This window comes from Cicer arietinum, chromosome 2, assembly GCF_000331145.2.
Source record: "Cicer arietinum cultivar CDC Frontier isolate Library 1 chromosome 2, Cicar.CDCFrontier_v2.0, whole genome shotgun sequence".
Taxonomy (NCBI): domain Eukaryota; kingdom Viridiplantae; phylum Streptophyta; class Magnoliopsida; order Fabales; family Fabaceae; genus Cicer; species Cicer arietinum.
Genome location: NC_021161.2, coordinates 12,909,438 through 12,922,501, shown reverse-complemented (window position 1 = coordinate 12,922,501; position 13,064 = coordinate 12,909,438). Strand labels below are relative to the sequence as shown.

The following is a 13,064-nucleotide window of genomic DNA, read 5'->3' as shown; positions in this document are numbered from 1 at the left end:
CTTTTTGAGTCAATAAGCAACTAGTATATTAGATTGAACTGTGAGGAGATTACATTATTTGCATCAAGTAACAAGTTGATTTGGTCTTATAATGATATCTATTATTATTATTATATAAAAAACCAACAACTGTTATAAACATCATTTAGTAGATTACTTCATTCATGTATCAAATTGTTTGCTTCCTAAATTTTCATTAATGCTTTTTTTCTTCTCATAATTCTATGACTAATATTTTGTTATATAGTTTAAAATTTTATATAGTTTAAAATTTTCAAAAATATGATAAATACTCTTAAAAGTCCTATCTAAAATTCAACAGACACACTTTAAAAACTCCCCAGTTAAACATTATTGAAATAGGCCAATAGTAGGATAAATGAACACTAATTAATTTTTGCACAATTACATATGGGACTAATTAGTGGGACTAATATACCATAAATGCATGGAAAGTTAAACATCATATGGTACATATTGGAATATTTGTATTTTCATATTTTTCTAAGAACAAGAACAAAAGTGATGGGTTTAATATCCTCCTTAGCAATTTCTTCATCCACCAAAATTGCATAATTCTCAAACAAACTATCCAAAATCCTTTCTCCAAAGTGGTTAGAAATCATTGATTCTTGTATGGCTCTAACTGCTTTTGCAACCTCTGTGCCATAACTCTCCCTGGCTTGTTCGTTATTGTCTATCTCAAACATTTCCAACCTCTCCAACTTCAATGACCCTTCTTTTCTTACCTCATCTTCTATCTCTTCTTTTGATGGTGCGTAGAAATGAACGTCGTATGAATCAAGCTTCTCTTCTTCTATTTCTCCCTACAAGACATATCAAAACAAACATTAAAAAGATTCTTAAGAGTGTAGTATTTATTTACTTGTACTACAAGTCACATTTAATTTCTTATTATCTTTAAAAGCTTGAATTTATAAATAAGGAGGGTATGATAGGACTTAAATTCATAATCTACCAAAGTTTGAACAATCTAGAAGCCATTATTTTCCAACAACTTGACATCAACTTTAAACCTATCCAACCCTAGAAATTGGGAAATTCAATCAAACAGTGAAGCTGAACAAATGCCCCAAAATAACTGTAACTGCTTTACATCCCGGAAGAAGGCGCAACATACCTCAGTCACTGCCACTTCAAAGCGTTGTGCTATAGAAAGCATCGTAGTCAATAGTAAAATAGTAGCAGCCACACCAAGTGTTTGTGAAAATGCCAACAGACCTATTCTTCTCATTTTATTTTATATATGAAAGAAGAAAATAAAGGCCCATTTTTCATATGTTCTATTTTCATTTTGTGGTATATACAATATTGAGTTAGTCCAATTTGTAGCATTCTAGCACGTTAATTTCAACAAATGGAAGTGTATTTGAGGCCATGGTAGTGACTCTCTTCACCATGACTTGCATTAAAAATATTCAGAACTGTTACATCCTTACAGGTTTTGCAGTTAGACACGCGATTGACAATGTTTGAGATTTAATTTCGGTGGAACTGAGAATCAATCATACTATCAATGATATCCCCCTCGAACATCGACATAATGAACTCTAAAATAAACTCAACGACAATGCATATTAGGGCTGATCTATTGATGATCATAGAATGTTCATACAGGAACTAAGATTGCTATCAATTTAAGATTTTTCATGGTAAAGAAAAATCTACAAGGTATTACTCAAATACCTTGAAAAAAATCATAATGTCATGGAAAAAGAGACACTGAAAAGGAATCATTATTGATACGGTGATGTTAGTACAAGGCTTATGTTATTTGTAGAGCTTGTAAAGCACTAACAGCCTAACTGAGTTTTCGATGCTTAACAATATTGTTTTTGTTTTCAAGGTCTTTAAAATATAATGTTTCAATGTTTCCTCGCTTAAAAGTGAGACAATAGAGGGAGTAGTAGAATGGTGTTTTTGATTATGACACATAATGTTGAAACATAGAGAGTATGTCACATAATGTTGGAACATAGAGAGTATGTCACATAATGTTGGAACATAGAGAGTATGTTAGTGAGTGAATTTAAAAATTATTAAAGTCTTAGATTGGAAAACTTTCATACAATGAATAGTTTTTAATTCTATAAGTACTAAAGTCTCACATTAGATGATTTACATACGTGAAATTGTTTCTATCACTATATAAAGAATGTTAAATTATTATAAAAAGTACACCAAAGTTGGATGCAATTATCAACTTTTTCTCTTTGCTTGATATACTTCTGAGCCACTTCACCCTTTCTTTTTGTCTCTTCGATTTAGTGAGCCATTTCTTTTCTTATTATCTCTTTGATTTTGAGTCGTCTTAATACCATTGTCATTTCGATTTAGAGCGTGTTTTTGTGTCTTAGTCATTTCCTTTTGATTTCAGAGTGATTTTTGTGACATAGTCCTTTCGATTTATGAGTGTGGTCTTAAGTACCATATTATTATAGTCAACATTATTGTTATATTGAGGTATAATTCTAGAATTGTTTTCTACGGTACAGTGGGATGTTACTTCAAACGATGACAACAATAGATGTTATTATTCTTAACTATGAAAGATATTGTCAACATACTTATTATTCTTAACTATGAAAGATACTGTCAACGTACTGAAAGATGACATTCCAGTGGTAAGTGGTCACAAACAGATGAACAAACATAAAAAAAAAAAAAAAAAAAGAATGCTACTGAATTAACTCAATGAGAACACAATGATTACTTTTGTAAGAGTTATATTCGTAATGGATTTGCTGAGAGTCTGTATGATTACTACAATTTCAGAAATACTGTTAGAGATTGTTGGGATGCCCTAAAGAAGAAATATGATATCGAGGAAACTAAGGCTAAAAAGTATGTTGTGAGCCACTACCTCAAGTATCAGATGACTGATGACAGATCTGTGGAGGCTCAATGCCATAAAATTCAGAATATAGCTCATGATATCATCTCTGGAGGTATGACATCAAACACACATTTTCAAATTGTTGTTATTATTGACAAACTACCTCAGCTTAAAAGATTTCAAAAATTCTCTTAGGCTTAAAACAAAATAATTTTTTCTAGAGAGTCTGATAGTCTGCCTCCAAAGATAAGAAAGAATAGTGTTTGGGTTTTCTTGTGATTAAGGTAGGTTTACTCAGTTTATCAAAACATATTTGTATACCATTTCTAAAAATGGTATGTTGGCAAAAGGGTACGCCATTGATGGCATGTTTTAATTAAATGTTGAAATTAATAAAATGTCTTCTTCTGCTTATATATTGTGTGATTTTAATATTTAGCATGCTAGACTCTGTCATGTGAACAAACATATGATTTCAAACTTAAGTAATTTAGGTCTAATTACAAACTTATATTTCTATGATTTTGACAAATGTGATTTTTGTAGTCAAGTTAAAATAATGTACCTAGGGGATAAGTACTGCAATTCATTCATTCTTACTACCAATTGAGCTGGTAGAAAACGTTACAATCTAAGTCTTTAAATTTAATACAGTCTAATATATTTGAATTTGATGGGACTTTAACAAGAAAAAGAAAATGTTATCTTATCACTTTTATTGACGATTGTTCTGTCTATATTTTTGTATATATAATGAAAAATAAAAGTGAAGCTTTTGACATGTTTAGAATATTTGTAATTGAAATTGAAAATCAATTTAGTAGAAATATTAAGAGGTTCGTAGTGATAGAAAAATATCATATGATTCTAGTCTATTTAATAATTTTTATAAACTGCATGGAATTATACATGAAACAATTGTAGCATATTCACCTGAAATGAATGGTAAAGTTGAAAGAAAGAATATAACTCTTCCTGATCTAGTTGTTGTTATCATGCTTAACTCTAGTGATGCATCTCATTGGTAGGGGAAAATTTTATTAACCGTTTATTATGTTTAAAATAAAGTTCCTAAATCTTAAAACAAAGCATCTCTTTATGAGACTTTGAAGAAAAGACAATTAAACTTGTCTCATTTTCAAACTTGGGAGTTGTCTGACTTATGTTAAAATCTCTGATCTCAAGCGAGTTAAACTTGCTAGTAGAACCTATGAATGTTTATTCATTGGGTATGCAGCAAACAACGAAACGTATAAGTTTTATGACCTAAAAAGTGATCATAGAGTCAAATTTTGTTAACTTTTATGAAAATAAACTCCCTTTTAAATTGAGAAGTAGTGAGGACATCGTATCAAGTCATGTTCCTGTGATCGGGAGCACTAAAAACAACAAACATGACGAAACAGAACCTCAAAGAAGTAAGAGAGTCAGAGTTGTTAAAAATTATAGAGCCGACTATACGGCCTATACTATAGAAGAAGATCCTACAAATCTTCAATAAGCTTTGTCGCCTTTAAATGTAGATAAGTCTCTGAATAGACTTAAAAAAGCTTCTAAGCAATGGTATGAAAAGTTTGAACGTCGAGAATATGTTAATGTGTGAAGTTAAAAATTGCTAAAGTCCCACATTAAAAAACTTGTATACATTGAGTAACTTTCAACTCTATAAATACTAAAGTCTCACATTAGATTGTTTATATATGTGAGATTACTTTTCAATCTAGACGTGTATTTGAACACATAGGGAGGTAGAAGAAAAAACACACTAATTAATCTTTAAATCTTAACTCAATTAACAAATGTTGATATTATTAGATTGTATGTCAAATTCCAAATTAAAAACTCTAGAACCTCATATTTATGTAAATTAATTAAAGTGATATTTATCATATTTCTTAAAAAAGAAAAAAAAAACAGTCTACTTAAAATGCATTTTGTTAGGTGGTGTGGTCTAAGGTGGAGAGTGGTCCACTCTAGAGTACCTTTTTAATGTGGCAACTCTATGATTAATGTTCATGAATAAAAATCCTAGCAAAATTGTTTTGTTGACGTTGTTTCATTTCAAACCAGCTCTAATAATTGTGCGAAAAATTGCAATCAATTAATGATTGAAAGAACATGTCAAAAACCACCACAATAATAACAAGGTTAACATCAAAGAACTCCCACATAGCGCATATAAGTCGTCCAAGTTGGGATAAGAGGGACCACAAAATTTAATTTTCACTCAAAATTTTAATTTATTATATATATTATATTATTTTATTTAACTTTTTTAACAATCTAGTTACTAAAATATGACATCCTAATAATATGAAGTTAACTTAAAAGGCAAACGAAGCTTGAACAAGAAGTATTTCAATCAAAATTCAAATTCAATTTCTTTTGAAGAATTATCTTCAACTAAATTTTTTTAATTAATTAAATTCAATTGTTTATATATATTTACCTCGTTCTTATTTTTTAATAAATTATTTAACCTGTCTTAATTAATAAATGAAACCGCACATGAATATTGAAAAAATAACGAGAGCACCTCCAAGCATATATGCATAATTTGTATATGATTATTATTAATTATTATTTATATATAGATATATTTAATATTTTTTTTATTCTAAGATAATTTAATAATATTAACTAATAAAAGATTTACAAAGAATCTTAAATTAAGGATATTTACGGACAAATAAATGAGTTTTATAATTTGGGAAGGAGAGATTAGAGTATTCCACATTGAAAAATGTATTCTTAACAAACAATAATTCATCAAGTTAAAATATAAATGTGAGAAATAATTACAGTTTCAATAAAGTTCATCATTTCAGTTAAAAAGAATCACTTACGCAACTTTATGTTGAGTCTATGAAGGTTGTTTAGATAATTTTTCACCTAGAGAATGCATTTATTTACTAAATTTAATAATAATAAATTCTTTAATTTATCATTAATTAGTGTAAATTAAAATAGTAATAATAATACATGTCTTGAAGCAATGTACCTGTGAGAGTAGAATAGTAAATGAACGAGTAAGAATCTCCCAGAAGAAAGAATTGCCTCTATCAACATGTTCACTTCCCCTTCTTCCTAGAAATGTCACCACCATTTTCCCACCAACAACTAATTCTTCAGATCTTGATCTTAGGAACAAGGAAAAATCTTCTTGAAATTGCTGAGTGTATGCTTGACACACAATTTCAGGACTTTTATCACAAATGTAAACACAACCCTTATTCAATGACCTTTTCTGCTCATCATAGATTGCTGGAGGAACCTATGTAACATAATTAAAAAGTAACACCAATTAAATATAGTATTATAGTCATGGTTCTTACATCATTATATACTTTATTAAACAACTAAAATCATAGTGTTTTGCAGCTAAAGTTATAATTAAATAAAAAAGTAGTTTTATGTTTCCTGACATGTCTATAGAAAAACTTAAATTTTATTGTAGTTGATAAAGAAGCCAATTTGAAACTTTTTGAGCCTAAAATAAAATAGAATAATTTGAAAAAAAGAAAGAAAAAAAAAAACAAATTAGACCATTTGCTAGCCTAGCCTAGCAGTAGACCATTAGATCAAAAGAAAGAAATTTTATCTCCAAACCATACAATCAACAATAGACTATTAAATTAATAAACAAAAATTGTTGATGCACTTGATTGTATCGTAGACTATTCGATTAAAAGAGATAAAAATTTATGTCTTTTAATCTGACAGTTTACGACCAACTGCGTCGTAAAATTGCCTATAAAAAATATAAGTAATTAGGTGACTTACCCTTGAAAGCCAGTGTAAACTATGGGAAGAATGAACAAAGTGCAAGTAACTATTAGGGAACAATCTTCCATAAAATGAACCAGGGTAACCTCCCATAAAAATGGAAGGAAACCCATTTTTTCTATCTTGGTAAAGCAATTTTTGGAATTCAGGCAAGGCTTTGAATATTGAATTGAAGTCATTAGTTGGAAGATCATTAAAGTAGACTCTAAACTCAGTAGAATGATGCATGATCTTCTGGCTTGTCAATTGAATTGCTTGAAAAATATCTTTGATAATTGACAAAGTGTTTGGTCCAGAGGAACATCCTAAATCAGCAATGCCTATACTCTTTGGAGTTGTTTCAATGTAAAGATCTTCAACTGTTTGTATGATTATGTGCTTCACTTTATCAGATGCTTTCTTCTGTTAAAAATCATAGAGAATAAATATGAATTACAAAGAATTTTAAAATTCTAAGATACAATAAAGGAAAGAAAACATAATAATTAGGGAACCTGAAGTGAAGAATTGTTGGCATAGCTTGTTTTGCCAACTCCTCCAGTCATGTGGAAAACTTTCTCTACATTCATTTTCTTTTACTTAGAATTAGAAGAATTGTAATTGGACTTTCTAGCTTCTTCATAATGTTGTGGTCATGTTTTAAAGGAAATTTTTGATGACGTGGCCATTTACTTTTTCTCACACTTTTTTCTGTTTTTTATTTTTTTGTGCTTGACCTAGCTATTCCATTAAAAAACACACATAATTAATCATGAAAGTGAAGAATTACTCTACTTGAGATGGGAAAATCACATGAATAATAATGAATGTTTTGTTGGTGTTGGTGATGCTTCGTAAGATATAAGACTCACATTCCTAATACAAAATGGTTAAGGGAGATGTAAGAGCATCTTCAATGCATTCATATTATTTTTATTTGTTAAAATATTAAAAAGATATCAAAATTATTAAATTTTAAAATTTATGGATAAATTTTACAAATTAACAAAAATAGATATATCAAAATTATAATTAAATTAATATAATAAATATTAGTTTTCTAAATTATGAGTTCTCTTTTGTGAAAAATAAAAGTGACTTCACATAAATAAAATTAATTATAGGAGTAAAAGAGACGATAACACCTCATGACTAATAATGAATTTTATGTAGGCGATGATTTCCGGAAGAAAAAAAAAAAGTGTAAATCATTAAATCAATGGTAGAGGAAGATATAAAAGAATCATCAATGAAACTTTCTTAATTTTCGGTAAATTTATGTTTTGTTCTAGTCAATAGAACTTTTTTAATTTTCTTTTTTGTTCGATTAATTTATATATTGTTTTAAACTGAACTCATATTAGAGTAGCCCAATCCACTATTCTAATAAACCGAATTCAAATCAACCCGACTTATGACTCAATGTCGTGGAAGGATTTCAAATTTGGACAAATCGCCATAAAGCATATGAAATCCGAAGTCGACAAACCATTGTAACTCACTTGCGCCTCCGTTCATAGTCATGTGATGGTTGTAAGAGGAATCCAAAGTCAACATACCACAATAGCTCATTTGTACCATCATCCTTAACTTCATAATGTCAATCCAAATATGATCACAATTATTAGATGCCAATGACCATATCACATAAAAAAAAACATCTTATATTAAAGAATGATTCAAGAATACGAACCCCTTTCTTTGACAACCTTAACAGAATTCTTCTAAAAACAATAGGGATATGTCATAAATAAATAAAATATGGTGCTAAAACATGTTTATTGAATTTCAACCCTAAAAGCTTTTTACTTTGAGACAAAAACTAACTTGATATTCAAAGTATATGCAAGCACATTCCTATCCCTAATGAGGAGCTTGTAATCCCTACCTTCGCAATCAGCAAAACAATTGCATTACATCATTGAACTAAAAATATAGGTCTACTCCATTTTATGTATTTTAATTGTGTGTCATTTTAAGAATTTAAAATTGGCAAATTATTACATGGATCACTGTTCAGCATAGATCAATTTTAGAAAATGTTTAAAATTTAATAATCATATATATAGTCTCTTAGACGTAAATGTTAATAATTATCTTTTTTTTTTATTTGGTCATTTATTTAATTTTAAATAAACAGTTTAATATTTTATGTTTTAAAATATTAACAATGTTATTATTTTTTTATAAAATTTCAAACAAAACTCATAAAATTAATTATCATTTTCAATATAATGTAAATTTTATAACCCAAAACTTTAAATAAATTTATATTTTCATTTTTTTATATTTTTAAATTTTAATAATAAAAGTAAATAAATAATCAAATTAAAAAAAATTAAAATATTATTTAAAATTAAATTAAGAGTGCATATAAACAACTCTAAGTTATAATTTCTACAAAGAAAGAGACATGTTGTTGTCTATGGCAGAGTACTCATCCGTAGAGCAGAGCTTGATGTGGGTAAGGGTAATGATCTCGGGCTTAACATATAGACTTTGCTTTTTCATCATTTACATTAATCATGATTCAACTTGTCAAAAAGTTTGATGTTAGGCATCAAAGTCCTATATACAGTGGGAGTTCACTATTTTGTCGAATTTGCTAGATTCTTGCCGTCGGAGGCTAGCTAATTCATTAAAATTAAGAATTTTATATTCAAGTGTCAACCATAAAAAAGCTATTAATTAATTATAATTATTAAATCATTAATATTTTTAATTTTTACAATAATTATAATAAAATTATTTAGAAGATTTATCATAAGTTATTAATTATATAAAACTTTTTACTTACAAATTAAACTTTAAAATTAAATAGTCTAATTTAAAATAGTTTTTGTTATTTTTATCAAATATAAACACAAATTTAAATCTGAATTATTCAATTTTAAAACTTTTTATCATAGAAGTGCAAAGATTCCAAATCTCTATTTTGTATCAGAAAAAAGTTTCATATGGTTAGAAGCGCTTGTAATTGAGTTGGAATTGGACCAACTAGAGTAATGGTGGTAACAACTTTAAGTCCATCAAATCAGTGTGCCTTTAGTTGGGTATTTAGATATTATATTTTATACTCTTCACTTCACTATAGTAAAAGAACTGTTACTTTAATAAATTAAAAGTTATTTTAAAATAAATATTGTTTTCAATTTTGAATATAATTTTAATTATATTATTTTATATTACTTTTTAATTATTATTTATATAAAATTTCTAAAATATTATAATACTTTAATAGTAAAAAAACATACTAATAATTAGAATAATTAATTTGGTAAATTAATTTTTTTTTCTAATTATTAAAAATCTACAACAATAAAAATATAAATTATTAAAAATCATATAGTCAATAATATCAAGAAGCAATGGGCTTTTGACACGTGTTGAGTGTGGTGTTAACACAAAATCGGTTAGTGGATGCTTTGTTGCCATGGACACCCCACATGTACTGCTTAAATGCATGAATTTTCAAACAGCACCATAATGCTTCCTATACCGATGGACGAACCATGGAAAAAGGAGGAGCTTTTGGGAGTACAATTTTTTAACGATAGAAATACGACCAACAAATATGACGTGAAATAAATGGTATATATTTTATTTTTTTAATTATTAAATTGTCATGAATTCGATTTTTAATTAGTTTATATGAAAAATAATATATTAAAAGAAATCAATAAAAAATCAATCTCTTTAATATATCTTAAATATATTGGAGATTAATTTATATAATTGTGCAAAAAGATATTTTTGATTAAAAAACAATCAAAAAACAAGGGTGTGGGAAATCAATTGCTTTGATCCCAAAATTCCACCGGTAAAAACCTCTACCTCCAATTATGAATTTACAGTATAATGAAAGACTTGTATTTCAATATATATTTTAAAATAAATATTCGTTTTAACTTTTAAAAGTGTAAAAGCATTATTACTTTCCTCTTTGATATAATTAAAAAATTTAATTAAATATTAAATTACCAAAACGTAAATTAATTAAATTTTAAATATTATAATATTATTAAATGTTATTTTAACAATAAATTATATTTTATAATAATAAATTGTATCTTTTAAATATTATTTTAATAATTTAAAAAATAATTCAATTTTTTTATTAAATCAAAAATTAAAATAATACTGCTCTATATTTTTAAAGAGATCAAAATAGTGATTATTTTACTAATTATTTTAAAGTGACTTTTGAAATATTTTTCAGAAATAAATTAATATTTAAAAATTATTTAAAATTTTAACAACATTTCTCGTCAATAGAAACTCAAAGTATTGTTTGTCTTTATGACTTAGACAAACATCTTATCAATAACATAATAGAAAGAAAAAATTAGAATATTAATGCCTTCAAATTCAATTTAAATATGATTCCTCGTTTTTTTTTATTAATCAACATCGATTATATCGCTTTTACATGTGTATAAGAACATGGAAAATTTATTATAATATAAATAAATCTAAACTTAAAAAAATAGAAACATCCATTGGTAGTAGAAATTTTGATCAACTTTAAAACATGCATCTACTATAAATGTAACACTTTTTCAGTTTTTTTTTATTGTTCTACCAACAAAACAAAAATAAAGTATTAAATTATCACTAATTTTTAATTAAATATTAAACTAGCATCTTTTTTCAATTTTCTATACTTCTATTGAGAAAGTCGGTTCCTTCCTCACCACTTTCTCAACTTATTTTTTTTTTTAAAGGAACGAAGAGTAATTGGTTTTTCATATATCGATTTCTCAATGTATTATTATTATTTTTTAATTATAAAATTTATTTTACTATTTTTATTAGTAGTGCTATTTAGTAGGCACATACATAGAGAATTTGATCAATTAATAAAGACACACTCACCTACTGAGAAATAATGCAACACATTATTTTTTGTTAACATATTTTTTAATAATAAATATACATTTTATTAATCACTTTGACTCAACAAGATGATCACCGACAATCTCAAGGGATCAAGATTTTGTGAATAATTTATTTGTTGCATACCTAGGTACGCCTGAGTCGGCTGCTCGTTATATTAATAACATATACTCATTTGGTGTTCCATCTTTCTCCAGTCAAGTAGATCCTACTTCTTCGATGCATGTCGACCTACTAAGTGAAAATATACATGAGACACATGTTCCAATTGACGAAGAAAACTCACCTCCATGTCGTGTTCGTCGACCATCACGATGTGGGACTAGACACTATATAGGAGATTAATGTAATAAAAATATTGTAATAAAATTTGTGTATATTTATTTTCACTCATTTTGTATTTGTATGTTTAATTATAATATTAAATTAAATGTTGTTATTTTTATAGACTCTATTTTATTAAATTTTTTTAATAATTATAAAATGTAAAATTAACATTGTATTTATTTATTTAATTAAAATAATAATTACTTAATTAAATAATTAATGAAACTTAAATTAATTATTTAATTAAAATAATAATTAATTAAATTAATAATTAATGAAACTTAAATTGATTATTTAATTAAAATAATTATTATTGATTAATAAAATGTATATTTATTATTAAGAAAGATGTTAACAAAAAGTAATGTGTTGGATTATTTTTCAGTAGGTGGTTGTGTCTTTATTAATTGATCAAATTTCATATATATATATATATATATGCCTATTAAATAGCACTACTAATAAAAATGATTTTATAAATAATAAAATAAATTTTATAATTAAAAAATAATAATAATACATTGAGGAATCCTTATATGGGAAACTGATTTCTCTTGTTTCATTAAAAAAAAAGTTGAGAAAGTGGTGGTGGAGGAACTGACTTTTCAATGGGAGTGTAGAAAATTAAAAAAAGATAATAATTTGATATTTAATTAGAAATTAATGATAGTTTGGTAGTTTATTTTTGTTTTGATGGTAACACAATAAAAAAAGCCACACTTTTTCACCTTAGCGATTGGACTATTTTAAAGTAGATGTAATAAAGTTGAATTCAAATACTATTTGTTACATCTTAAAATTATAATTAATTTATTTATAAAAAATATTTGTTTAAAATAAATAACTTTTTATACCATTTACATTAATAATAATAATAAATAGATTAATATTTAATAAAAATAATTTAGTAAAAATATTATTATTTTTATGACTTTATTTTTTAATCTACATAAAATAATTAAATGAATTAGTTATTGTGCGATTAATGAAACAATAACTTTCACACCTCTGTGAATGAATGATTCCTTCAACTAGAAGGAATAAAAAAAAGTCAATTGTTAGATTAGGATGAGTACAAGTTGATGAAACCAATTAGGCAATTGATGGAAGTAGAAAGTGACAATAAATTGTGTATGTGTTCAACCGGAACAAGCAAAACTTGCCATAAAAAGGAGACCAGGCGTGATTAGATTGGAAAGTTTTTGGAATGGAGAGGTGG

General features: G+C 26.4%; 1 protein-coding gene across 1 annotated transcript; it reads right to left on the bottom strand.

The window, feature by feature from the left end:
- Positions 1-323: 323 nt before the first annotated feature.
- Positions 324-7,293, bottom strand: LOC101497017 (probable methyltransferase TCM_000336). Its single transcript, XM_004490167.3, has 4 exons — positions 7,138-7,293; positions 6,641-7,045; positions 5,859-6,131; positions 324-827 (listed from the first exon to the last, which is right to left on the bottom strand). Exons 1-4 carry the CDS (start codon positions 7,210-7,212, stop codon positions 495-497), a joined length of 1,086 nt encoding a protein of 361 aa, XP_004490224.1. The 5' UTR covers positions 7,213-7,293; the 3' UTR covers positions 324-494.
- Positions 7,294-13,064: the final 5,771 nt, after the last annotated feature.